We start from the raw sequence: 23,781 nt of genomic DNA, 5'->3' as shown, positions 1-23,781 counted from the left end.
GCTCTGTGTCATATGGTGTGTAGGTGGGCCCTTTAGTAAATAGAGTATGAATAACAGGAGGAAGTGTTTGGGTATGTTGGGTAAGTCCAGCATCAGCTGTGTTCAAGGAATTGTTTCTTGATTTTCACCTTATCCTGTATTTTGTGAATGTGTAATTTAAAGTTTTAACTCTGCAATGTTTTTATTTAAATGCTTATTCAGGGTTCACACTGGGCTTTCCTGTCTGTGGAGCTTGCTATTTGTATTAAGTTCTTTTGCTTGGGGAGATTTTTGAGAGCTTTTTTAGTGAAATAGAAAAAAACCAAGTTTGCCTTGATTCTGCAGTAAATTCCCACTGCTCTTGGGAAGTGGGATTTATAAAGCTGCTGGGCTACATTTCAGCATGGAAAGGGAGATGGGGGAGAAACTACCAGAAATCCATTTCTCCTTTAATATGGAATTGTTTAGGTGATACTCTTGCATGGAGAGCAGCAGTCCTTGCATAAGCACTGGATACATTAACATTTCTAACTAGTAAATTTATGGATAATCTCTTCTTTTGGAGGATTTATTTAGATTTGAGAGCATTAGCCTCTGGGAAAATTAAACCTCTTTTAAATCCACTTTGTTCAGGGACTAGAGAGGAACTGCTGGTAAGCCCTGCCATCTTCCTTCCGCATTTCTCTGGGCTTGATTGGAATTGCAGTGCAGGGACACAGCTGGTCCAGAGGCAGCAGGGCTTTGGGTTTTAGCTGCTTTATCCAGTTGTGGCAAAATGGATTTGGAGCCTGTTTGCTGTTCCTGTAAGGGGCATGTGAGGCTTTAAGCGCTGCCAAAACCAAGAGAGCCCCTAAAACAACCAGCCCCAAAGGTAAGAAAGATGAAATGTTTGAGGGAGCTGAAATGTCCGGATAAAGCTGCTTTTCTGTATAATGTCACAGTTTTGGGGGCCGATGGTGACTGGACTGTCAGTGTGCTGGGTGCTGCTGTGCCTGCTGAGGTGTACCTTTGTTTCAGGTGGCTGATTCATGGCTCTGTGTTTAATCATAGTTTCTATAGCAGTGAAATCTTTAACAAGCAGGTGGAGTTTGCTCTTAGTCCACTGCGGGTTCGCATGAATGTCCTGGCCGATTCATTCCTGTGTTCTTCCTGAGCAGAGTCATTTCATAGGGGATAACATTGAAGGCTATTCTGTGTTTCTGGTGCATGTAATGAGTACTGAAACAGCTCTTTCATTTTAATAGTATTACCGTTTTTAATATTATGTTGTGAGCATTGCTTTGTCCTGTCGTGTGTGGCTGTACTGCTGAATAAATGCAGAGTAGGATTCCTTATGCTGATGTGAATGTTTATCTTACTACCTTTTGATTATCATTTAAGATAATTGGACCTGTGATTGTAGACTTCAGTCCTCCTGTGTTCTCCACAAATGCATCCCTCAGGGTTTGATATTACCTGTCGTCTCATAATGTGACTGTGGTTTGGTCCTGTTGTACTGAAAACTCAAATTCTTTAATTCTTTGGTATTTCCTAGGTGGCTTTGGTGCAGGAAACAGTTTTCATTCTTAATGCCAGCAGCAAGGTGTTTGATATGCATCCTCAAGATAATGTGGGTAGTAGTTCTGTGTGGATTTAGAGCCACATGTTGCCTTGTTCTGGTGTCCTACAAAATATGTTGTTTTCTTGAACTTGGAGCAGAATGTTGATCTGGAGAAGGGCACTGTTGGATCCCTCAGTGGGATGAGAGTTCTCTGGGATGGCTGACAGTGCTGCTGATGAGTTTGGTTCAACAAAACCTCATTTGGAGCTGGTATTGAGGTTGCTTTTGGGGAGGTGTGACAGTTTAACATTTGCCTGCCTTGATCATACCCTCTTCATCCTTGCCCTCTTTTGAGCACTTGAGAAGCAAATAAAGCTTCCTCATCAAAAATTCCCGTCCTGATGTGGCATGTCACTTGCTTGTGACAACTACTTCAGTTGAAACAGGAGTGTGTTGGGAATGGATTTGTATCTCCATTAAACAGGAGGGGGAACGTGTTCTTTGCCAAGAGTCTGTCGGAGATGTTGAAATGCTGAAAGTTGTTGTGTTGAACTTGCCGTGTGTGGGGATCAGCAGCAGCAGGCTGACTTTTGCCCAGGTGAATGTGTGGGGTTAACCTGCTGTCCAAAATGCAGCACTAAAGCACTTGGGAGTGCAGTGCATGGGGAGCTGAGGTGGTGGATGCCAGCAATGTGCAGCTCTGGGGTGCAATTCCTGTCTCCTCCTTCATAGTGAATGGCTCCTGTTTTATTGTGGGTGTCCCTTGGAGCTGGAAATCAGAGAGGCTTTGCCTATTAGGCACACTGTGTGCAGGTGAAGTGGAGGTCCTGGTTTATTTGCCATTTCTGTTAGTGTTGAAGGCAGGATCACTTTGTTCCCTGCTTTTGATTGTAGCAGTTTGGAGTGCGAGATCTTCCAAGCTTAATTTTGTGAAGCTTTCTCACAGTTGCAGGCTTGATCCTGGAATTTAGTGTCCCTGCAAGCTCAGTCTTCAAAAGGAATTCTGTCTTGGGAGGCTGTGTTTGTGGTGGCTGATAGGAACCTAGCTCAGCTCCCTGTAATCACTGTCTAGGTTTAAAGTAGCCATTGTGGGGTGAAATGTTTGCTGCCTTGCAGAAGAGTGCTTGTCAAATAGTCTCATTTAGTGCACCCAGATTTTTAACGTATGGGACGGATTTCTGTGAGCCTGGGCAACCACTACAATTGCTTTGCAAGGTGAGACATTTCTGTTTTGATGGGTGGGAGAATTAATAACACTGTGTGATTCATTCCAGTGATGTGTCTAGTTTTGGATCAGATTTGGATTTTTTGTAAAGGATATTAGCATTTGTCTTCAAAGAAAGCTAAGTTGAAAGGCAAAAGATGACAGAAGCAGTTCCTGAGCTCTTCTGATAGGATGAATGAATCTTGTAGCTAGAGATCCCTGTACACTTGAGGGGACTGGAAAAATTGGTCTTGGGTGACGTGATCACTGTGCTCAGAAACTCTTCCCCTTGTGCTGGGGGTGCCAAGAGGGAGAGAGTGGCCCCAGGGCGGTGCAGTGTGGATAGGAGGGCTGTGGGGCACCGGCTCCGCCTTGGGCCTGCAGGGACAGTGATTAAGCACAGCAGGAATCTGTCCTGTGGGTAGCCAGGTCCTCATGGAAGCGCTCTGCAGATGGCCAGACTTGCTGAGCAGCACAGGAGCCACAAGCCCAGGAGCAGGGGAGGAGATGTCAGTGTCTGGTGCTTTTGGAGCTCGGCGTGCACTGCAGAACAGCCTCTGTGCTGATTCAGTGTCTGAGTGAGTATTCAGCAGTCTCTGGTGGCCTCCATTTGCCTAGCCCTGTTCCTGCTGCGAATCCGAGGCCACCCTAAATGCCACCACACTTGAGGGATTACAGGGCAGGTCCAGCAGGAGTGAGCAAAGCAGAATTCAGGCTCCATTTTAGTGTTTTATTGCCTGCTCTTGGGGCTATCACTTCCTTTGCAAAGGAAGTTATTTACTTCCTGCAGAATCGCCCTGGACAGAAGTAGGGTGTGCAAGAAAGTGAAAATCTCTGGTGATGACTGAGCTGTTCCATGTTAAATTTAATCATCTGGGGACATGTGGGGCAGGTGATGCATTAGTCAGATCTCGGGATGTGATCTGCCAGTGGAGGGATGTGGTCCCCAAAAGCCAGAGAGTGCCTGTGTGTTTTAGCAGATTGCAATTTAAGTGTGCTAGGAGCGAGTCTGAACTGTTTTTGTGGCTGGAGGATTGCTGGTTTATGTCGTGATCCCTTAACAAAACAGCTCTGATGGAGGCAGCCTCTGCCATTGGGCTTTGTGTCTCAGCAGGACAAAGGCTGTGCTGGAAGCAAAGCGTGTGTCTGTGCCTGGTGTGTCCATCTGTGCTGGCTGGGAGAGAGCTGGAATTTGGAAATGCTTTTAACTGTGTGGGGGGAGCAGGTGGCTTTTCATCCCAATGAACTGTTTATTCTGGTATAGATTGGGGCAGGGTTCTGTTGCTGCCCATTGTTCCAAAAAAGTGGGAGGAATGAGGAGTAGAAAGCGTGGAACTGGTTAAACTGGAATTCCTGGGTAGTGCCTGCCCTTGAGTTATGATCAGTGAGGTCCTGCTTATTTCAAAACATAGGGCTGAGAAATCCTGCTGCTTTGGCATCAGTTGGTGCTTTAGGGTTTTGCTTCTAGGTGTACTGGAGGAGTTTAAGAATAGTTTTGTAGCAAATAACTCAAATAATCTTGTAAATATGAGTAAACAATCTTGGTTTGTCACAGATGCTCTGAGATGATGCAGGATGGGTTCTCATGGCTTGGTGATCAAACAGCATGGGGAGATAAGGGTGGCACCTTCCCTGTGGTGTTTGCAGTGGGACAAGGGACAGAGGAGTGGGCAGGATCTGTGATTCTGTCAGGTTTTCAAGGCTGCTTGGTGCTGGAAGGCTGACTCGATGTCCCCCCCAGCCCAGTCCTAGCCGTGGCTGTGAGGACTGACACTGCAGCCCTGTTTGGGGCTGCAGCTGTGTAAACTTCCAAAGCTGCTGTGGCTGCCGAGCAGCTCCTGTGTATTCACTCCCTTCCCTTATTCTCCAGCAACTGCTTGTGGCCCATGCGACAAAATAATTGAGGAACTGAACTGCGTTCAAGCCAGCTGCTCTGTGAGATCTCTGGTTCCTGTACAGGGAAGGGCTGGGAGCTCCTGGATGTACCTAGAGTGCTCCTAAGGCATGTCTTGTGGAGCATCCTCTGCTTGTGAATCCTCATGCTGCGTATGCAGAGCCATGTCCAGCACCCTTCCTGTTAATGCAGCCCATCCCACGGCATTTCCTCAGCTCCTGTGCCTCGAGAATGTTGAAATGTTGACGTTGTCTCTAATTTTAAAGTCCTCTCTGCTCCTTGGTGTTATAATGATTCCCTTGCTTTAATTTGCACAGTTGGAGAAGAGCATTTTTTCCTGGTTGCCTTCCTGGCCCAGGTCAGCTAACCTGCCTGCAGGGCACGAGGAGAGATTTGTCGCTTCAGTTGGGTGTTTTTTCAACCATTGTTACTGTGGAAGGTCCTTTTGTGGCTGGAAAGAAGCCCTGATAGTTTTGTTGAGCTCTTAATGCAGCTAAATGTGTTGGCTGGAAAATGTCATTTCTAATGGAAAGTTAGAGTGGTGATGAGAGAAGAGAGCTGAAACATTCCTGTTCTTGGGGGAGTTCCAGGAGATTACTGTCTTTAAGATTATCCCATTTAAGATTTAATTAAAGATTATTTGGAGGAGTGTATCAGACCAAAAGCTAAAAGATGAGTGACCCTGTGCTGAGCAGCGTAGTCTAGTGGAAGATGTCTCTGCCTATGGCAGAAGGTTGGAATTAGATGATCCTTAAAGACCCTTCCAACCCAAACCATTCCACGATTGTGTCCCTGCCTGAAAGCATTTGTAAGAGCAGTAGGAAAGGCACAACTTCCACCTGGGATTAAAATCAACTTTGGCCCAGTAAGTCAGATGGCTGCACTAAGCACCATCCCCAGGCAGTGTTGCTGCTTCATAAACTTTGTGCACAACCATGAGAACTACAAAAGATTTTTTTTGTTGTTTTTAAGAAAATGTTCTCATTCAGAAGCTTTATGAACTTATTTTCACAATGGGATGCCTTGCTGCCTACACTTATGTTATAAAGACTGCCAGACCAGTAGTGGGAATTAATTTCTCTACTGTCCTAGTTAAAGCCTGGGCACCTTTTTATTAAAGCTGGAGCTGTGCAAGAAAATAATTGCCTGAGGAGGGCTTCTTCAAGGAAATTTGATATCTTAATCAGAAATAATTAGAAATTATGCTAGTGAGTCTGTGAAAGAAAAAAAATAAGGCTACAACTGAATTTCAGACTACCTGAACTGCTTGGCAAAATCTGCTTCAAAAGGTAAAATGTAATGCTCCTATAGATTCAGTGATGTAATTCCAGAGTGTTGATTCAGAAAGAGCTTTAATTTCAAACGGGTGAGTTGACAACACAGCATAAGTTTCCTGTATCTTGTATTGTTTCCAGTGGGAACGTTGCATTGCCTTTGTGGAATTTGATTAAAGATGCCTGGTTTATGTGCTGGAACGTGCAGCAGGGAAGGCATGGAGTTTAATCTGATTGCACAAACCCTGTGGGCTGTTTATTCCCAGGAAGCAGTTGGGCATTCAGGGTGCTTTGGGAAAGACCCTTATGGCAGGATTGCAAATTCAGCTCTGCTGCTGCAGGATTTTTGGGAGTTCAGGTGAGCTTTCTAACCAATTCATTTTAGTGCTTTGATGGTGGTTAAGCTCATTCCTCTCACTTTTTAAATGGAGGCAAAAAGAAACACTTTTCAAATGGGCTCTGCAGTGGCAGAGAGGAAAAGTGGCCTTGTTCTGGGGAGGAAATGGTGGTTGCAAATGAAATTGTCTATCGAGTCATAATTACAGGGGCATGACCACAGCACCGAGTGAGTACTCTGCTGCTAAGTTTTTATTCAAAGTCTGATGAAAATAGAAACCACAAAATGAAGGCAGAGGTGGTTTGAATTTTACCCCAGAAGCCAGAGGTAAGTAAGTAACCCTGTTATTTTGTGCCTTTTGGGGGTGTGCTAGAGAACTGACAAGGATTATTATAGCTCAGCTGATGGTGCAGCCCACAGTCCTCAGCTGCTCTCCGGAACGGCGGGTCCAGGATGACAGGTTTGCTCACTGTCCATGGAGGTGCTCGAGGAACAGCTGGATGTGGCACTCTGCTCTGCTTCACAAGGTGGTGAGTGGTCACAGGTTGGACCCAATGATCCTGGAGATCTTTTCCAACCTCAGAGATTCTTTGCTAGGGCAGTAGGGATGCGGGGTCAGGAGTCCCACTCCAGTGTTCTGCACAGCATGGCCGTGAGTACTTTTAAGGCTTGCTTTTGCCCAGGTGTTGGAAAAAGCCACTCACCTTCCCCGTGGTGCTGCCCTAGAGGATGCAGCTCCCTTCCCTTTCCAGTTCCTCTCTGGTAACCTTATATTACTGTGCCACCCACAGGCAGCTACTGAGCTGCTGGAGAGCATTTGCTGTTTGCATGGGGAGCCACTTATCAAATGTTCAATCTGTGACAAAAAGCCACCGGTTTAATTGATTGTAATATGAACTGTATTGAGGTTTTCAGTCCTGGTTATTCCAATTTTCTATTTAAATTGCACATAGAGCTGTTATGCTAATGTCTGATTTTTCCACTTCCTCCACAAAACCCATTCCTTGTGCTAACCAGCTGCTGTGCTCCTGCTCAAAGCCATTGCTTCCCAACAAGTGCAGAAATGCTTGTAGTGTTGGGATCCTTGGAAAGAGAGGAAAACTGCTGGGCTGCTAATTAGTGGTGCACCCTGTTAATTGGCATGTTGCCACATTAGGCTGCAGAACAACTGGGTTTAATCTGTGTGGTTTTCCTGAGGAGGAGTATTCTGATTTCCCTCCAACTGACCTCTCCACTGCTCAGTGTGTGATTAGTGCAGAACAAACTGGGTCAGCCGAGGCTGCTCAGAGGATTTTGAAACCAGCATTTTAGTTCCAGCAATTTGCAGAAACCAGCAAATGATGCTCAAACCATATGAGCAAAGGACATGAGCAAACCAAGACTTTTTTTAGGTAGAGCTGGTTTGTTTTAGATGGAGTCAGAAAAATACATGAGCATTTTGTCATCCACTGAATTGAAAAGGGGCTTGTGCATCTCTTCCCCTTTGTACCACTCTATCCAACAAGAGGTTAATTATACCTTTACACCTTGTCTTGTAATCTGTACTAGGGCATTTGGCATGGTTGATCTATTTAGGCTTTTTAAGAATTTCCCTTGTAATACTTAAACTCCACTTGTGCACCTGTGCTATAATCTCTCCTTTGGGAGAATACTTTGGTGCTATTGAGGTATTCTGCTTTGTAGAACAGAATTTTAATATTGTTTACCATACCATGCTCTTAATCTCACTGCTGGCAGATGAAATGAGTTTCTTTAGCCCTCCCCCTGAGGACCTGATGATGTTTCATTGCCAACAGACGCAAGGCATTAGGTGGAGTTATCTCACCTTTGCAAAAATCCGCTCATCTGCCTTCCTGGAAGGAGTAGTTATTGGTGAGAGAATAAAATGTTGATTTTATTTTTGAAATTGCATTTATAAAAAGGAACGGGCAGCCAGATCCATGGGCTAGTTGGGGAGGGTTTGTGAGTCTGGCCCTTGAGAAACATTTGCAGCTGGGGAGAGCCCTGATGGCTTGGATCAACCATTCAAGTGGAGTTTGGCAATTCAGGGAGGAAGACTCAGGACGTTGTCTGAGTGATGAAGCAGAGGCTGCTATCTCCCAACTGGCCTTATTCCTGGTGTCTGCTTTGTCTTGTTATGCTGGTGAGCTGTTGTGGGCAGCACCAGCCCTTTGCTGGGCTCTCATCATCTGTGGGAGCCTTCTGGGTGCTGCTGCAGTAATGTAGTTTTTTAAGTAGTGTAAAGCAAAGGGCTGAAGCGGCAATAATATAATATAATATTTGTTTATTGGCTGTTACTAGCACCATATTGGGTCAAAATGAATAATCATCTGGGAGTTGTCAGGTGAGCTTGTTTAATTTCATGGGTCATGGTCTATATTAATGCAGGAGCATGTTCCTCAAGCTATGGGTATGTGTTAACCCTTCCTTTCCCTCCAGCTGGTGGATATAGTTCCAAACAGTTATAAGAGCATCCTTTCTCTCCCCCACATGCGGTTTTTTCCAAGACAGCCTTGGGTTTTGTGTCTCATTACAGTAAAAGCCCTGTAGTAGCTGCCCAGCTGCTGTCGTGTCCCTCTCTGGGATGGTGATTTAGAGCTGAGCCAGCGTGGAAACTGCGTTTCCATGCCTAAGGCAAGCCTGTTGGCAGCCACTGTGGAGAAGTAATGTGCCACTTCTGCTTGGAAGAGTTGTCAGTTTTCTAGTTTAGTTGGGGAAAACAACCAACATTGGCTTAGGTTTTAGCTGGACTTTTGGAAATGTGCTGTAGTCTTTTGAAGGAAGCTGTTCATGTTACTGGAGGAGATGAGCAGTGAGGACAGAGGGGTCCAGCTAATGAGCTTCATTCTGAAGGGAACTGAATGCTTAATATTCCAGAGGTCTGGGTAAGGATTGCTGAAAATGCGATGGTGAGGAAGGAGGGAAGATGTAAAAGGGCATTCAGTAAAGCTCACTGATGTGGATTGCCCAAGGCTGGAGCAAACAGTGGCACCTTGGTGTGCAGCTCTGTGGTCCGGTCTAGGTCATCCCCAGCCCATTCCTCTGGATGTGCTTGGTGTGCATCAGGTCATCTTTGAGTGTTCCCAGAGCAGCTGCATTGGTGCTGGTGCAAGGAATGGGTAGGAGGGCATGGGAGGAGATCCAAAATCTGGAATTGGGCTGGTTTGTGTTGCTGGGAGAGAATGTGACAGAGCTGAGCACATGGGCAGAGCTGGGAAAGACAAAATTCCCTGTGCACAGGGAATGTGTTAAGACTGAAGAAACAGGGTAGAAAACACTGCAGCATTGCTGTGACACAGTCCTTTTCTATTGTGTGTGGATTAGCTGCCTAGCTGGAAAGAAGCCATCGCCTTTCTGCAGGAGTTCAGAGCCGGGTCAATGGAACAGGAATATATTCTTAGAGTGGTACAAAGAGCTGGGGAAAAAGCTGTAAAGTGTTTGAAGTCTCGAGGCAGACAAAGACATGGTTCTGCTGCTGTGATGGCCTGAGTACCAGAGGGGCAGGGGAGAGTCCTGAGCTGTGCCGGCAACAGGGCTCTCAGGAGCAGGAATTTCACACAGCTGTCAGGCCCAGGGAATGTCGGGCACTCAGAGGACATGAATATTCAGAGAGCTGTGGCATGTCATGCTAGAGGAAATTAAAAAGCCAAGTTTTCTCAGAAGTAGGTATCTGGGAAACCTGTGACAGTAGGGGATAAAAGCAAATTTCTGTTCTGTGGAGTGGGTTATCTCAAATATCATTCCAGAATACAGCTTTCCAGTTAGCCACTCGTAGTTAATGCTGGCAGCAGGATCTGCACTGCTTAATCCATTCTTTGGTAGAAGTGCCTGTTCCTCAGTGCAGGCAATGCTGCGGGAATGCAGACTTTGCTCCTTCTTCCTCTACCCTGGCATTATTTTTCCCCCAGTGTGCCTTTTATGCTGATTCTGTTGATAACCAGATATTGAGGATTTAGTGTTCTGCTCAGAAAGAGCCTCCCAGCACAGGCTGAGGTGCTCCCAGCTGCGCCGTTGGGCAGTGACAGATGTCTGGGGTGTGCACAGTGAGTGTCCAGCAGTGGCTGCTGCCAGGATCAGTATTCCAGGCACAAATGTGCCCCTCGCAGTGCAGAGCTCGGCGCAGCCTGTGCAGCAATGCCCTTGAAAGGCAAAGCAAACCCAGCTCCTGGGGAGCAGTGGGAGCACTGCTGTCATTTGTGCTGAGGTTCAAGCAGGCCTTGAGGTGGCGGTTTCAGTTTCCCTTCTGCTTTCCTTTCCCACAAGGGCGTGCTTGAAAGGGCAGGCAGGGATGGTGGTGGCTCTTCTGCCTTCAGTGGGGGAACATTCCCTGGCAGGAGACTGGAGCAGATGAGGGGCAGGCTCGCACCTAGGGAGTAAGGGACAGGATAAGATAAAACAGCCTCAAGTTGTGTCAGGGAGTTTTAGGTTGGATATCAGGGAAAATTTCTTCACCAAAAGGGTTGTCAAGCCATGGCACAGGCTGCTCAGAGCAGTGTTGGAGTCAGAATTCCTGGGAGCAGTCAAAAACATGTGGGTATGGCACTTGAGGACATGGGTTAGTGGTTGGACTTAATCATCTTAGAGGGCTTTTCCAGCTTGAATGATTCTGTCGTTCATTCATTCCAGTTCTTGCAAGTGGTGTCCTTGATGCAACACGTGGATGCACCAAACCATGCATCCAAATGCGTGTGAAAGCTGTATTTTAACAGTGGTAATGGATTAGACTGGAGGGATTGAGGGTGCTTCCTGAGCAATTGTGGCTGTCTGCCTCTGAAATCAAAACCTTCTGATGTTCTCATTTGCTGCCCAGAAACCTGTACAGATACTTGTTCCTTTTTCTAAGCTGTTTAAAGCTGTGATCCCCAATTGTGTTTTGAGGGTTTAATGGCTCTGTTGAGGTGTTTCCCCCTTCCATTCTGAGAACTTCGCTGCGATGGAATTTGAGCTACATCAGAGAGAAGTAGCCTGGAGCATGGTTGTCTGATCCAAAGAAGCATTTTCCCCCACACAGCTGAGCAAAGCAAAGCTGAAAAGCCCCATTGGCAGAGCTTCCATCGATGGTGTGTGCGGCTGTGCCCGCTGACACTGCAGCCCTGGGATGCTCTTGAACAAGCTGAGCACGTGCTGCACACTCAGCACGTTGTCACATGAAGATGAGGAGCTGATGTGATGTTACACTAAAGCCACCAAACTGTGCTTTGTGCTGGGGGCAAAGGGGATGAGTTGGCCTGGGCTTCATGAGGAGAAGGTTAGGCTGAAGTGGGCTATGGATGAAGGCTGGCTTCGAACAGCGCTGGAACAACCTGATTTTGTAGTTCTTCCCTAGTCACCCCATGCTGTTCCTGCTGACATGTCCAGTTGTGGTTGTCTAAGTTTGAACTGCAAGATTTTGAGGACAGAACCTCCCTTTTTCTAAAATACTGAGCTTGTTTTTACTGTGCTGCAGAATCTCAAAATCAAGACACATTGTGATTTCCCTAAACTTAGTTCCCCTGGCATCTCATTTCAGAACTTTCTCCAGAAAAAAAAAATCTTTTCTACTAAAATCCTGGTTCCTTTTTTTTTATGTTCCCCCACCCCAGTATGCTCAGAAGTGCCTTGGTGCTGTGTGACATCTGAAATACTTCCTGTGCACGTGCTGTGCTGCCTTTGCTAGATAAGCAGTAGGCTGTTCCCTTTTACAGCAGGCACATCCCTTCCTGAAGAGGCAGATGTGGAATGTTTTCCCTGGGAACAAATAGCGCTGCCTTGTAATTATGTCACCTTAATTTTGTTTCTCTTTTCTTTCCATCACCGCATGTGTGTGATTAGAAGCTTCTTATGCCTTCAATGAGGGGTGACAATGTCACACTCTTCCTAGTTTGGGGCAGGATTTCTGCTCTAGGTTCCCTCCATACTGGTTTTGTGTAGGCTGAGCAGAGCTGACAGAGAAATAAAACTAAATCTGAGCTTTGTTCACACTTGGAATTTTAATTTGTGTGCTGACTTTGTTTCCTGTTTTTGTAGGAATTTCTCTGGACACTAGTGTACAAGAGGAATGGAGGAGAACGCCGGTGAGTACAGTCTGCGGTATCTCACCACAGATTATGGACCTGACCTGTCCTCCTTGGCTACGCATCATAAAGAACCTGATTACTTTAAACTCGGTGTCTTCATTTCAAGTGTAGAATGTGATTAGGAAATAATGTAGTTTGGCAGATGCATCAGCTGCATTTGTACTGTGGTGTGGACCAGATCTGACTGAAGCTCTGTACATATGGAAGATCTTTTTTGGAATCTCCCATCTGTGAAACCTGGAATACTGGTCTCTTGGCTATCCTGAGTTCTTGAAAACAGGTAACATCCCCTTTCTTAATAAGGAAGAGACCAGAAGCAATTAGCTGGTTTGAACAAGGCACATGGCAAGGCATAAAGGAGGATCAGCTTCTGGTTGTTCCTGTTGTTCTGTATTTATTCCTTTAGGCTGCTCTGTGTTGCAGAAGATACAGGAATTTTTTTTTAATTAAAATTTAAATCTCTTGCTTTAGGCAGTGTGTAGTGCTTGCCCTGAAGCAATCAAATTCATTGCTGGTAGGTTTAACTGATGCAAGGATATGGTTGTAACTAAAACTCACAGATTTTTTGCTTAGAGATTGCCTTGAAGAGTTCTTCCATCTGTTTGCCTAAAATGGGTACAAGAAAGGAGTTAAATGCCCATTTTCCCCCTGCCATTGACATGAGGTGTGCATAAAAGCTCTTGCCTGTACCATGGGAAACCAGTATCCACACAGCATATTGGCCTCGCATCTTCTGGACTGTGACACTGCAGTTGGTGGTTCTAACTCGTAAATAATATTTCTAGGTTATTCTGTGCAGTCAGTGATGCCATCCTGAAAGCTTTGGGAACGGTTGTACTTGTCAGCAGGGCAGTATGCTCGGTGAGGCAGATGAAGGCCAGTTTTTGGCTTCATACAGAGCTGATGTGTTTGGGCCCAGTGGCCTGGTTAGATCATCTGCAAGCCAAGAACTCCTGCATAAATGTGCTTGTAGTCCTGGTGGCAAGAACTGCTGTGCCCCCTCTTTGTCAGGCTGTAAAGTGCACATTTAATCTGTGGTGATTGCTTTCCCTTCTGATTTGCTCGTGGCAAGCTAATTCCAAAGCTGACTTATGGAGGGGGTGGCGGGTGAAGTGAGTGTGGTACTGGCAGCTGAGGCTGGAGCAGTGCCTGTGGAGGTGGCAGCTCCTACTCAAGCCCTGGGACACAGCAGAGCAGGGCCATTTCTCAGTCTCTAGAGCTTCAGTTACTGGGATGGCTCTGAGCAGCATCAAGGCCAGGTTGGATGAGGTTCTCAGCAACCTGGTCTAGGGGAAGGTGTCACTGCCACACCAGGGGCTGGAACAAGATATTCAAGAGATATTCAAGGTCCCTCCCATCCCCAGCCATTCTGTGGTCAGTGAGCTCTCCTCATTCACCAGGGCTGGGACTGTCACTGGCCACCTCTGTTCCCATCACAAAGCTTTGTGTCCCTTTTCACGGGCAGTTGAACCCCATTTTTTGGCTACATCAGTGAGACACAGTTCTGGAGCCTTTTGAGGTTTCTCAGAGTGCATGTTTTGATGAGTGCTGGGATGTGAAAAGCTGTATGTTCTGTTTGTATTTTGCCAACTTTACTGAAGTTACTTCCCCATTCCCTCTGAGCAATTGAGCAGTGCCAGTTCAGGATGGAGGCTCCGTCCTGGATCTTTGCATGCACAGACAACCCCCATGGCTCGTCACAAAGCTTTACCTCCTTAGTGCTGGAAGCCAAGAGCCCTGTATTAAAGACAGAATAAAAAGATGGATCTTTTATTGTAATTTCCTTGAAATTCCTCTGTGTTTATGGCTATTTGTTCTCCAAGTGCTAGGCTCAGGACTGCTGGGTTGATCCCGGAGCTGAGGTAAGATGGAGCTGAGCTGGAGTCCAAGTCGGTGCCCTTTGTTCCCTTCAAGCCTGGTGCTTTGTGTGCATTGCTGTCCTTCCCTGGTTGGATATTAACTGCACTCACAATGCTGCATGGCTGGCGCTTGTTTGAGCTGGTGTGCTTGGAATGGCCACTGGGAATGCACAGGGAAGCGTAAATCCTTTTGAGCTGTCAGCCTCCACCAGCCATGGGTGGGTGGGGGAGCCTTCCTTGGCTCACTGCCCTGGCTAATTAAAAATGAAATTTGCTGTTGTCTTCAGATTTTAATTCGTGCTCATCCCTGAGGACGAGTGGAAGCCAGGTCTCCAGGCAGCTGCAGTGAAGTTTCAGAGCTGTCCATACATGGTATTCTAGAACAGGTACGCAGCTTAAAATTTGCTCACAACCCTGCCTCGATGTGCACTAACTTGCAAGCAGGTAGAAAGGCAAATTCCTGCTGTTCCTTAGGCAGGTTACCGGAGTCTGGAACTGATCTCAGTGCAAAGCATTTGCCTTTTAAACAAGGTGCAGCACAGAGCATTTCCTTACCTACCTGAAAGCATTACTGGAAATAAGTCAAGTGCACTTGACAGGTTAGCAAAATACTTTGAGACATTATCCTGACAGCCTTTTGTTCTTAAATTTGTTCTAGTTCTTCGTGTAATTAATGTACTGAGTGCTGTCAGGGTGCTTGGGGCACTTGATGGCATGTTGGTGCTGTTTTTCTGGCTGCATTTGCAAGTGGTTCAGCTCAGCCATTCATCTAGTTAGCATGGCATTTCTGAAAATTAATACCCAATAATTCCTCCCTGAACAAGTTGAGGAGGTCTCTGAACTCTTGCTGCATTTCCCTCCTGAGCTACGAGCCAAATGTTTTACAGAGATTATTTGCTGACCTGCCAGAGACTTCATTATGCTGTGACACCCCATCTTGAGGGATTTTTGAAGGTGGTGTGCTAAGTGTTCTTGTAGTTTGTACCCATATCTCTGGCTGGGGGAAAGCAGAGGTTAATTCTGCTGGGTTTGTGCTTTCCTGGCTCAGCTGTGGATGTGCTGGCATGGAGATGCCTCGGCCTCCAGGCTGGTTGGAGCAAGATAGGAAGGTTGATGTTGAGTGAGAAATGTCTTTGCTGAAATGCTTCATGACAGAATTGAACAATCTCATTCCTTGTGTGAAGAGATAAGACCTTGTCAGACATGCAATCGATCCTCTGGGCAATTCAGGGTGATTTGCTGTGAAACAGTGAGTGTGGAGTTCCTGTGGCTCAGTAAGTAGGGCATGGAGCAGGGCAGTAGGTTCCCAGAGTTTCTAGTTTTCCTTTGAACTTGTTGGACCTTAAATTCACCTTGCTCCTGGAACATTGCCTGTAAATTCTGTCCAGGTATTTTAGTAGTTGATTTTATTGGGTTTGGGAATAGAAGAGGAGTCTGCCTGGAACCAGGGGCAAGCAGGTTTAGTATAAATGTGATTTTTGTTATTACTGTTTCTTCACACAGGAGCAATGTGTCCAGGTTGAGTGGTAAACCTGGTCTTTTAAAAACAAAATACCGAATGTTCTCATTATCTTGCTGCCTTTGTGAGCTGTGGCTGCCAGTATTAGCTGAGCTGTTGGCTGGACAAAGCTACTCCCAGGCCCTCAGGCTGGTCCTGAGGTACAATCCCAGTGTGAACATTTGGATGTTGTCACTGCTGACATCACCACTTTATCTGCCTGGCTCTCCTTTGTCTTGGAAAGGAGCCCTGGCTCTGGCTGCTGAAGGTGTCTTTTGTATCCTGAAACAAACAAGAAACCAGAGATACCAGGTGGCGTTTTTACAGGTTGGGCCCTTCCAGTTGTGTGGAATCAGTGGAAAACCATGGCTTGCTTAGGGAGAACATGGCTCTTCAACCCAGCCTGAGTTTGTCTCGCTCTGTGAAGCGGAGATGTTAAGATTCCAAAGGGATTCATTCATTCGCTGTCTGGGTTGTGATGCATTTGTCCGGGAAATGCCCCGCAGGCTCCGGGCGCCGCCAGAGCTGCGCTGTGGCCGCCAGAGGGCGCGCGGGGCCGGGCCGGACGGGCTCGAGAAGGGGAGCAGGGGGACGGGAGAGGGGAGCGGCCTCCCGCTGCCAGGGCAGGGTGGGTGCGATGTTGGGCAGGAATCCTTCCCTGTGAGGGGGGGGAGGCCCCGGCACAGGCTGTCCAGAGAAGCTGTGGCTGCCCCATCCCTGCACCCTGCAGGTGTTCAAGGCCAGGTTGAACAGGGCTTGGAGCACCCTGGGATAGTGAACTGTGGCAGGGAGTGGAACGAGATGAGTTTGAAGATCCCTTTCAACTCAAACCATTCTAGAATTTTGTGAATTGAATTTCTGTAGGAGATTTTCCCCCTCCCTCTCCTTTTTGGGGGGGTAGAAGAGACAAACCGTGACGGTGCAGCCAAGCAGTGGCTGTGGACGCTGGCTTTCATAGGCAGTGCAGTGGGGTCTGATTTGGCACCATGTTAGGCTCAGTGCCAGCAGAGCAACACTGGCCTAATTGGTATAGCACAGCCTCCCACTGCACGTGAAAGGTAGAATTTAATAGTGTTCTGCGCTCCATGAGAAAATCCCCTATAAAAACACATCCCGGTTCCTGTGCTCTGTTCCCCGTGTGGTCGGAAGCAGCTCTATGTGCTGTTTGCTTTGTGTGCTTTCCCTTTCCTCCCCCAGCCCCACTGCTCTAAGGGACTCGTTTCCAAGGCGAGGTGAGCAGCGAGTCATGGCTTGGCAAGGAAAATGCTCCTGGAGGCTCTGTGGTGCTCCTGGCTGGCTGATCAACCCCCTCTCCCCAGGAAGGCAGAGTTAGGCAGGGATCTGGGGCTGAACCTTGATCTTTGAGAGGACTATAACCAGCCTTTGTCATGTTTTTTGTTGAAATTCAACCAAAATTTTGAAAAAACCTGCCCTTCTCCCCTCCAGCTCTTTGTTCTTAACATTAACTCTTGGAAGCTGAAGTGGTGATTAGGAAAATAAACAGGGTCCCTTCCTGAGGGAAGGCAGGGGTTTGTTCTGCCCGAGCATTGTAGGTTGCAGGGGTTAAGTTACATTTTGCTTTGGGAGAGGAAAGGAAAATCTCTCCAAGTAATTAACTTAAGATGCTGACGCTAATGAAGGGGCTTTCAAGGCTGGAACTTGTGGGGGGGTGATGGGAATCCCCTGCTGAATCAATGACATTAGGGCTGTAGGAGTGATTCTGCAATTATTAGGCTGAAATTATGTTGAACATGAAGTTAATCCTGTTATCTCTCAGATACTGAGCAAACTGAGTGCTCTGGATAACTCTAATGGGATTATGTGTGTCAGTCTGGCACCCTTGCCCTGTTCAGGGCTTTTTCTTATGTTCCTTCTCAGGATAAAGTATTGATCAGGCAGTGTGTTGCAGCAGTGCTGGGTTATTTTTTTTTTAATGAGTTTGACAATGAACACCCTTTTGCCTCCTGAAGCCATTCACTCCTCCACAGCAAGGATCCCTTAAGCCCATCCCTAAACAGATGTTTAGGAAAAGAACTGAAGAACAAGGACAAGTTTAAAAGGAGACTTCCCTGTGTCACACCTTCCTGGCATCAAGGATCTGCCATTGAGTGAGATGATGTCATTCTGTGATGGAGACTACTCTGAGCCATCATATTTGCAGAGAATAATTAGTTCTGGTTTGAAAATCACATTTTGCACCCATGATAGCCTGTGGTGATTGTTCTAAACACAAGTGGGGTGGGGTGCTTAAAAGGGATTATCTGTAGCTTGGTTTTAAGCAGTGGGATAAATTGCAAGGTAACTATTGTCAGGAAAACCAGGAACCAAAATGATCCTGGAAGGAGGACAGAAGAGCCATAGTTCAGGCACTGGCTGTGGCCATTACAGCCAGGTTGTTTTCCTGCTGGGCCCAGACCTCCAGGCTGTGCTGGCCTGCCTTCTGTGCAGGGTTTGAATGAGCTGGAATGGTGGTGGTGGTGTCACTGCCAGGGCAAGCTCCAGCAGTGGCCGCAGCAGCACAGAACACAGTGACTGGAGATGGCCACGTACAGTGGAGAGGTGAAGCCCTACACCCCAGTGAGAACTAGAATTTGGGTTTCAAAGTCATGGAAAATGTTTTTCTCTGCTCATTTACCACTAAACCAGGCCTCTTGGTTTCAGCATCACCAGAATATAAAGTGATGCTTATAACACCCACTAAATGAGCAGATGTTTTTGTGCCAAACCAGAAATCTCCATAAATACAGGAAAGTTCTGTTATTAAAGGATAAGTCGGGTTTTTGTTTCCAAGCTTTGATTCTCTCTCTTTTTTTGTTTTTTAAGGGCTGATCTTGTTAAGAACTGCAGATTTTTTTGGTGAGGTTTTATTTTTATTCTTTTCTGTTCCCTTGAGGAAGGTGAGAATTGTTTTGGAAGATCCAAGGAGCTCATTTACTGCAGAAACAGCCCTCAGGGTTGCTAATGACAAAGTGTCTGGGCTGTCTCAAAGAAGGCACCTAGAGGATGTGGGGGCTGGTATAGCCAAGGGGACACCTGGGATTTTGGACCAGTTTAAGTGCCCAGAGGCCAGCCAGCCCTGCTGTTGATAAGGTGACAGATTTAGATGGCATTGCAGTAGCCTGTAATTCCAGGGACCTCAGGGGATAATTCTCACTGCAAAGGAGCCAGCACCTTCCACAAGCTTTTTGAGATGGGAATTCAGCACAAGAGAAAATCCCTGATTTCAAACCCAAAGTGCACAGAGAAACAGTTTAATATCTGTTTATACACCATAATTTTTGTGTACCACTCTGCTGCTGGTTCTCTACAGACACAGGATAAGGGAATGATGTGAAATGAGGAATCTGGGAATGTGTGAAGGATTGTTCCTGCAAGAGAGAGAAGCAACTCAGGGAGCAATAGCTTCCTATAAGGTTAGGATTCTGTACCTTCAGAACCGTTGGTGTTATCTCATCTCTTGACATTTCCTTTAATTCTGTGAAAGGACCTTGACGCTGTAAACAATTCCCATGGCATTGTCCCTGCACTCCTGTGAGCCAGTGTGATGCATAAACAGCGTTGGGTTTGGGGGGCTCAAGGTCTGTATGGTTTGGGACACAATCATCCTGTCTGATTTTTGTGCCTTCTTCCTGGATGGCTTTTGGTGGCTGTGGCTGCCACCGCCTTGTTTTCCCAAGTTCTCTTAGTACTGGCAGAAAATAGGAGCATCTGGGATTGGGATTTCAGGATAAGGCTGAAGGGGCAGGGGGAGTGCTCTCGTTTTGTTTTCAGCTCCTTTGGGCCTCCATAATTATCTCCCCAGTTCCAAAGGGGAAGAATGGGATGTTACACAGCACAGCCCCAGCACTGCTTTATTCACATTAGCAGCAATGTTTTACCCGTGTTTCTGTCTTCAGCCTGGCTGCTGCTCAGAGATACCTTGGTGGTTGAGCAAGGGTCAGTATCTGCGGTGGAAGTTCACTCCCTGTCTTGCTGATGGCTCTTGTCTGGGTGTGACCTGAGGTCTGGCAGTGCCACTGTTTAGGGTGGCCCATGGCAGATCTATGAAACGTAATTTGGGCAGATGCACTTCCTAAGCGTTATCTTGTTCCTTAAATAGAGAATAAAGCTTGTATCAACATGAATCACAGAGTTGATAAACTGGAATGGTTCCTCTTGGAGTTGTCTTCTTGTATTGGGCAAATATTTATCCACGTTGTTTCCAAAGGCATATTTGTGCAATAGAAGGAGGTCAGACCTGTAATTACCTGTTAGGTTTACTCTGGCAGAAATGACTTGTAAAAACACAGTACAATTGAAAGGAAGCTTTTAAACCTTCTCTCTGTGTGTGAACCTAAAGCTGTGGTTTAAAATTTCAAATGTTGTGAGAGTTTTCAGTTGCAAGGGTACAAAAAGTATTTTCCTTGCTGAATTTAAGTGCCCCAAGTGAAACTGATCCACCCTTTCTTTTAATTCCTGAGCTGTGGCAGGGAATTTGGGTTTCTGTTCCAACTGTATCTGCGGGCGATGATCAGAAGCTGAGGTTGTGTGCCAGACTTGCCTTGCATTTTAATCAGGAGCTCCTCGCCTAGTCAATAATTAAAGCAGAGCAGGTGCAGAAAGTTGGGTGTTCCCCAAAAACTAAACCAAGGCGCTTTTGTAAGCTTCCCTGAGCAGAGCCAGGCGAATGAGGGCTGGTAGGATGCCCTGGCACTGCCTGGCTTGTGCAGTAATTTGGAAAAAATGTAACTTCAGACTGGAAAGCTGGAGGTGTTGAAGGATAATTTGGATTATTGGTGCAGTGGGGCTGCTGCAAGCCCGTTGGCTTGGCAGAGCAAAGGTGTTTGCTGCAGTTTCAGCTTTGGGTATGAAGAGCAAATCCATTTACTGAGATTTTTGCGAAACGTTTAAAAGAGGAAACAACCTTTACAGAGGAATCTTGCTGCCTTTCTTTCCAGTTACTTTGTGAGCAGACAGGCTTGCAGCTGAAGTTTGACATCTTGAAGGATTAGAGGTAGGAAGAGAAATTTGGGATCGTGAGTCTGTGGACTTTGACCTATACACTGAAGACTGACTTAGAGTTAAATATACTCCTACCTCTTAGGGTTAATTGCAACTTAATTTGAATTTAGAGGTTTCATATTTACTGATATTTTTGCTGTTATCTTTTGTTGTTAACTTGCAATGTTATGCAAAACAGAGTTTGTCCCATGGGTTTTATAAGTGGCATAGATGTACTTACTCTGCTGGAGGACATGTTTATGTTGGATAATGTCTGCACAGAGCTGTAAAGTCTTAAGAGTTGGGTTTGTCCTGTAAGGCTGTTTGTGATGGATGTGACTGTACAGCAGCCACTCTCTTGGGAAGAGCACTGTGTGCTGTGCTGGGCCAGCTCTAAAAACTCGTGCTGGGCAATGCTTTGGACGGAGGGGAATATATTTTGATTTTCTTCATCCCCTTGTTTTGAAATGGGGGGCCTCAGGTGATGTCAGTTTATACATTTTTCTCTAAGTATCTTGAGTTTTTGCTGCAGGAGAGGGTTAAACAAGAGTTAAGCTAAATGCCATTCCTGTTTCTTCTCTAAACAATGCGATAATTAATGTAATTTTCTTCTCCGTGTTTTTGCCTAATGCGTTCCTAATAATGTAGCTGGAAGTGGCAGATGGGTATCCTGCCTCTTAATGCTTCCCTGTTGGGAACACGCTGATGCTTTGCTAATGCCTGATGCTTTGCTGGAATGTATCCTATATGTGTGCTTCCTTTGGCTTCTGACCAGACTTTCTTTTAATGCTGCTACAAGGTGCTCCAAAAAGTTGTTCATCAGCTTTGGAGTTTCCCTTGCCTTGAGATGGCAAAGCCATGAATCACCATAGTGATCAAATTAGGGTTAGTCAAGTTAGCCAAGATGTGACTGAATCTTTAATTTTGTCAAGATGACATTCCTCAGCATTCCTTCACTAGTAAACAAGAAAATACTTGGCCTGTGTTGTAATTGCAGGGAGTGGTGAGGAGACGGTGAGGCTTTTCCAGTACTGGCTAAAGCTTACTTCCAATGGAAGTTGTATTTCCCCTGGAAAACGAGGCTGGAGGGTATTTTTGCCTTAAGCTCCTCTGGGCTCACAGCCCAGTTTAGTTACAACTTTTTGAGCCCGTTCCTTGTGCTCCAGCCACCTGCCGTGAGCACAGGGCTCTCCAGGAGCACGGCCTCACCTTCCCAGAGGTGGGGCTGGAAGTGCTGCCAGTCAGCTCCTTGGCACAGCAATCTCTTCCTCCAGCTGTGCTCCATCGTGGTCAGCAGCTGGACTGCTGTGGGACATGGCACGCTCACCTTCCCAGCACGGGGTGGTGGCACCAAGCCCCTGACATGCTGGACCTGCTGCCCTTCGCTGTCTGAGGTGGAGCACCATGCTGACTAACTGGAATGCTCTGGGAAATAGGAGTTTCCCTCTTGGAAATGTCACAGGAAGCATGAAGGAAGTCATGTGGTGTAGGAGCAGTCCAGCTCCCGTTTGTCTCATCAGAGCCATCAAAGTCTGCAGGACGCAAACAATGTGATGCCAGCTGCCTTATAAATAACCCATTTTCCACTTCCACACTGGCCTTTCATTCCATGTAAGGGGAAAGGAAGAGCGTCACGTTGTGCCCATTTGTTCAGAGTGACTCCCTGCTCTGCTGCCCTTGGTGATGGCTGCACTGCTCAGAAGGGTTCATCTCTCTGGGCAGACACAGCTGTTATGTGATCGTGTAAGATTTTTTCACTTTCTTCTTCCAAAGCTGAAGACAAAAACTGCGGTGAAACCAAACTGATTAGAGGGCTGAAGGATTTTAGTGGGTGCATCTCCCACAGTGGAAGAGCCCTAAAGGCCCTAAAGGCCTCCTGACTCTCTGCTGATGAGCTCTGAAGGAAAACGCCCAGTATCACTGGTTTTAAACAGCTCCATCGGCAGGGATGGGATAATGCTGGAGTCCTTTTTAATGTTCCTGTGGCTGAATCATGGAACACAAATGTCTGAGTCACCCTGGGTGAATGTAGCATTTCACGTCGGTGTGAACCGAAATGTGAGCAGCGCTGCCTTTATTAGAGGAGCTAATATTGGGCTCATGGCTTTCATTAGATTTTAAAATGAAACAATACAGAAGAGTTCCTTTTACAATGTATATAAACAGATTATTAACATGGAAATGCCAGGGGTTTAATGGGATGCTGGGCTGGATGGAGAGGAAATGAAACTTCAGAAGAAGGCCATGTACTCCATGTTTGAGTGTTTGCTGCCTGTTTTTTTTTTTTTTATTTCAGCCATCTGCCTCTCCTTAAATCACATAAAATTTTCATGTAACTGGTGTTTCTTCGTTACTGTATTTTAAAAGAAAATGCTGAAGGGACAATCAGCTGTTTCCCATTTTGCTCTCCTTTAGGAAGCTTTTTGCTATTCCAGCTTTTTCATCTTAAGAAAGTCATCACCTGTCCCTGAGGAGTAAAACAGTTGCTCTGGTTTCTTCTGGTTGCTGTGCAGCAAAGTCAGACGGTCTTTCTCATTATTATGGGAATTTTTGCCTTTTATTACTCTTCCTTGCTTGAAGTGTTGGTTTTCCTTTATCCTGGATGTCCAGTGGGACAAGGGCAGGTTGCTTTGTCCTGTATTTTTCTCCAGTGGTGAAACAAAGCCTTCTGAAAGCAGAGGGTTTCTTAGGAGCTGCTCTCATGCTCTGACCTCAGGCTGCAGCTGAGGCAGGAACATTTTTTGATGTTTTGTTTTCTGGGACAGAATTTGCACCTTTCCTTTCAGATGTGGAGCTGAATGATGGACTGATGGGTTTTTCTGGCTATGAGTTGCCTTGAAAACAATGATGCTGGTGTTACTTTTGGATTTGTGGTGCTTTGTGAATGTTGTCAGCTGTTTTCTGGTGGGGTTTTGCTTTCTCCCCTAAAAGAGGAGAGAGTGGCTAGTACTCCTGAAAGATGCTTAAGGCCAGAGCCAGCTGCAATTTGAAACACAGATTTGTATCTCTTTGCTTCTCAGCACCACAGCCCTACTTTAAATGAATAAATAAAGATTTTCCTGCTTCTCTGTTGTAGGGTGTATAGGGTAAACGAGCTGTAGGTTCACAGAAGTCCTAGCCCAAATTATAATGATAAATGAAGGAATCCAAATGGACATAT

The 23,781-nt window shown here is 46.2% G+C and overlaps 1 protein-coding gene across 3 annotated transcripts in view; it reads left to right on the top strand.

The window, feature by feature from the left end:
- Window positions 1–23,781, top strand: part of PHACTR4 (phosphatase and actin regulator 4) — a 49,043-nt gene that overhangs the window by 5,173 nt on the left and 20,089 nt on the right. The window contains exons 1-3 of one of the 3 annotated variants that reach the window (XM_066564956.1): window positions 12,508–12,564; window positions 14,108–14,146; window positions 14,431–14,529. Coding sequence is in view for 1 of the 3 variants with exons in the window: in XM_066564955.1 (XP_066421052.1) it covers window positions 12,266–12,281 (16 nt within the window). In the remaining 2 variants the exon portion in view is untranslated. Of the gene's footprint in view, window positions 1–12,234; window positions 12,282–12,507; window positions 12,565–14,107; window positions 14,147–14,430; window positions 14,530–23,781 lie in introns of those variants that run through there. The other 2 variants (XM_066564957.1, XM_066564955.1) reach the window with 2 other exon arrangements.

Source organism: Molothrus aeneus, chromosome 23, assembly GCF_037042795.1.
Source record: "Molothrus aeneus isolate 106 chromosome 23, BPBGC_Maene_1.0, whole genome shotgun sequence".
NCBI classification, from domain to species: Eukaryota; Metazoa; Chordata; class Aves; order Passeriformes; family Icteridae; genus Molothrus; species Molothrus aeneus.
This window is presented reverse-complemented; position numbering and strand designations above follow the sequence as displayed.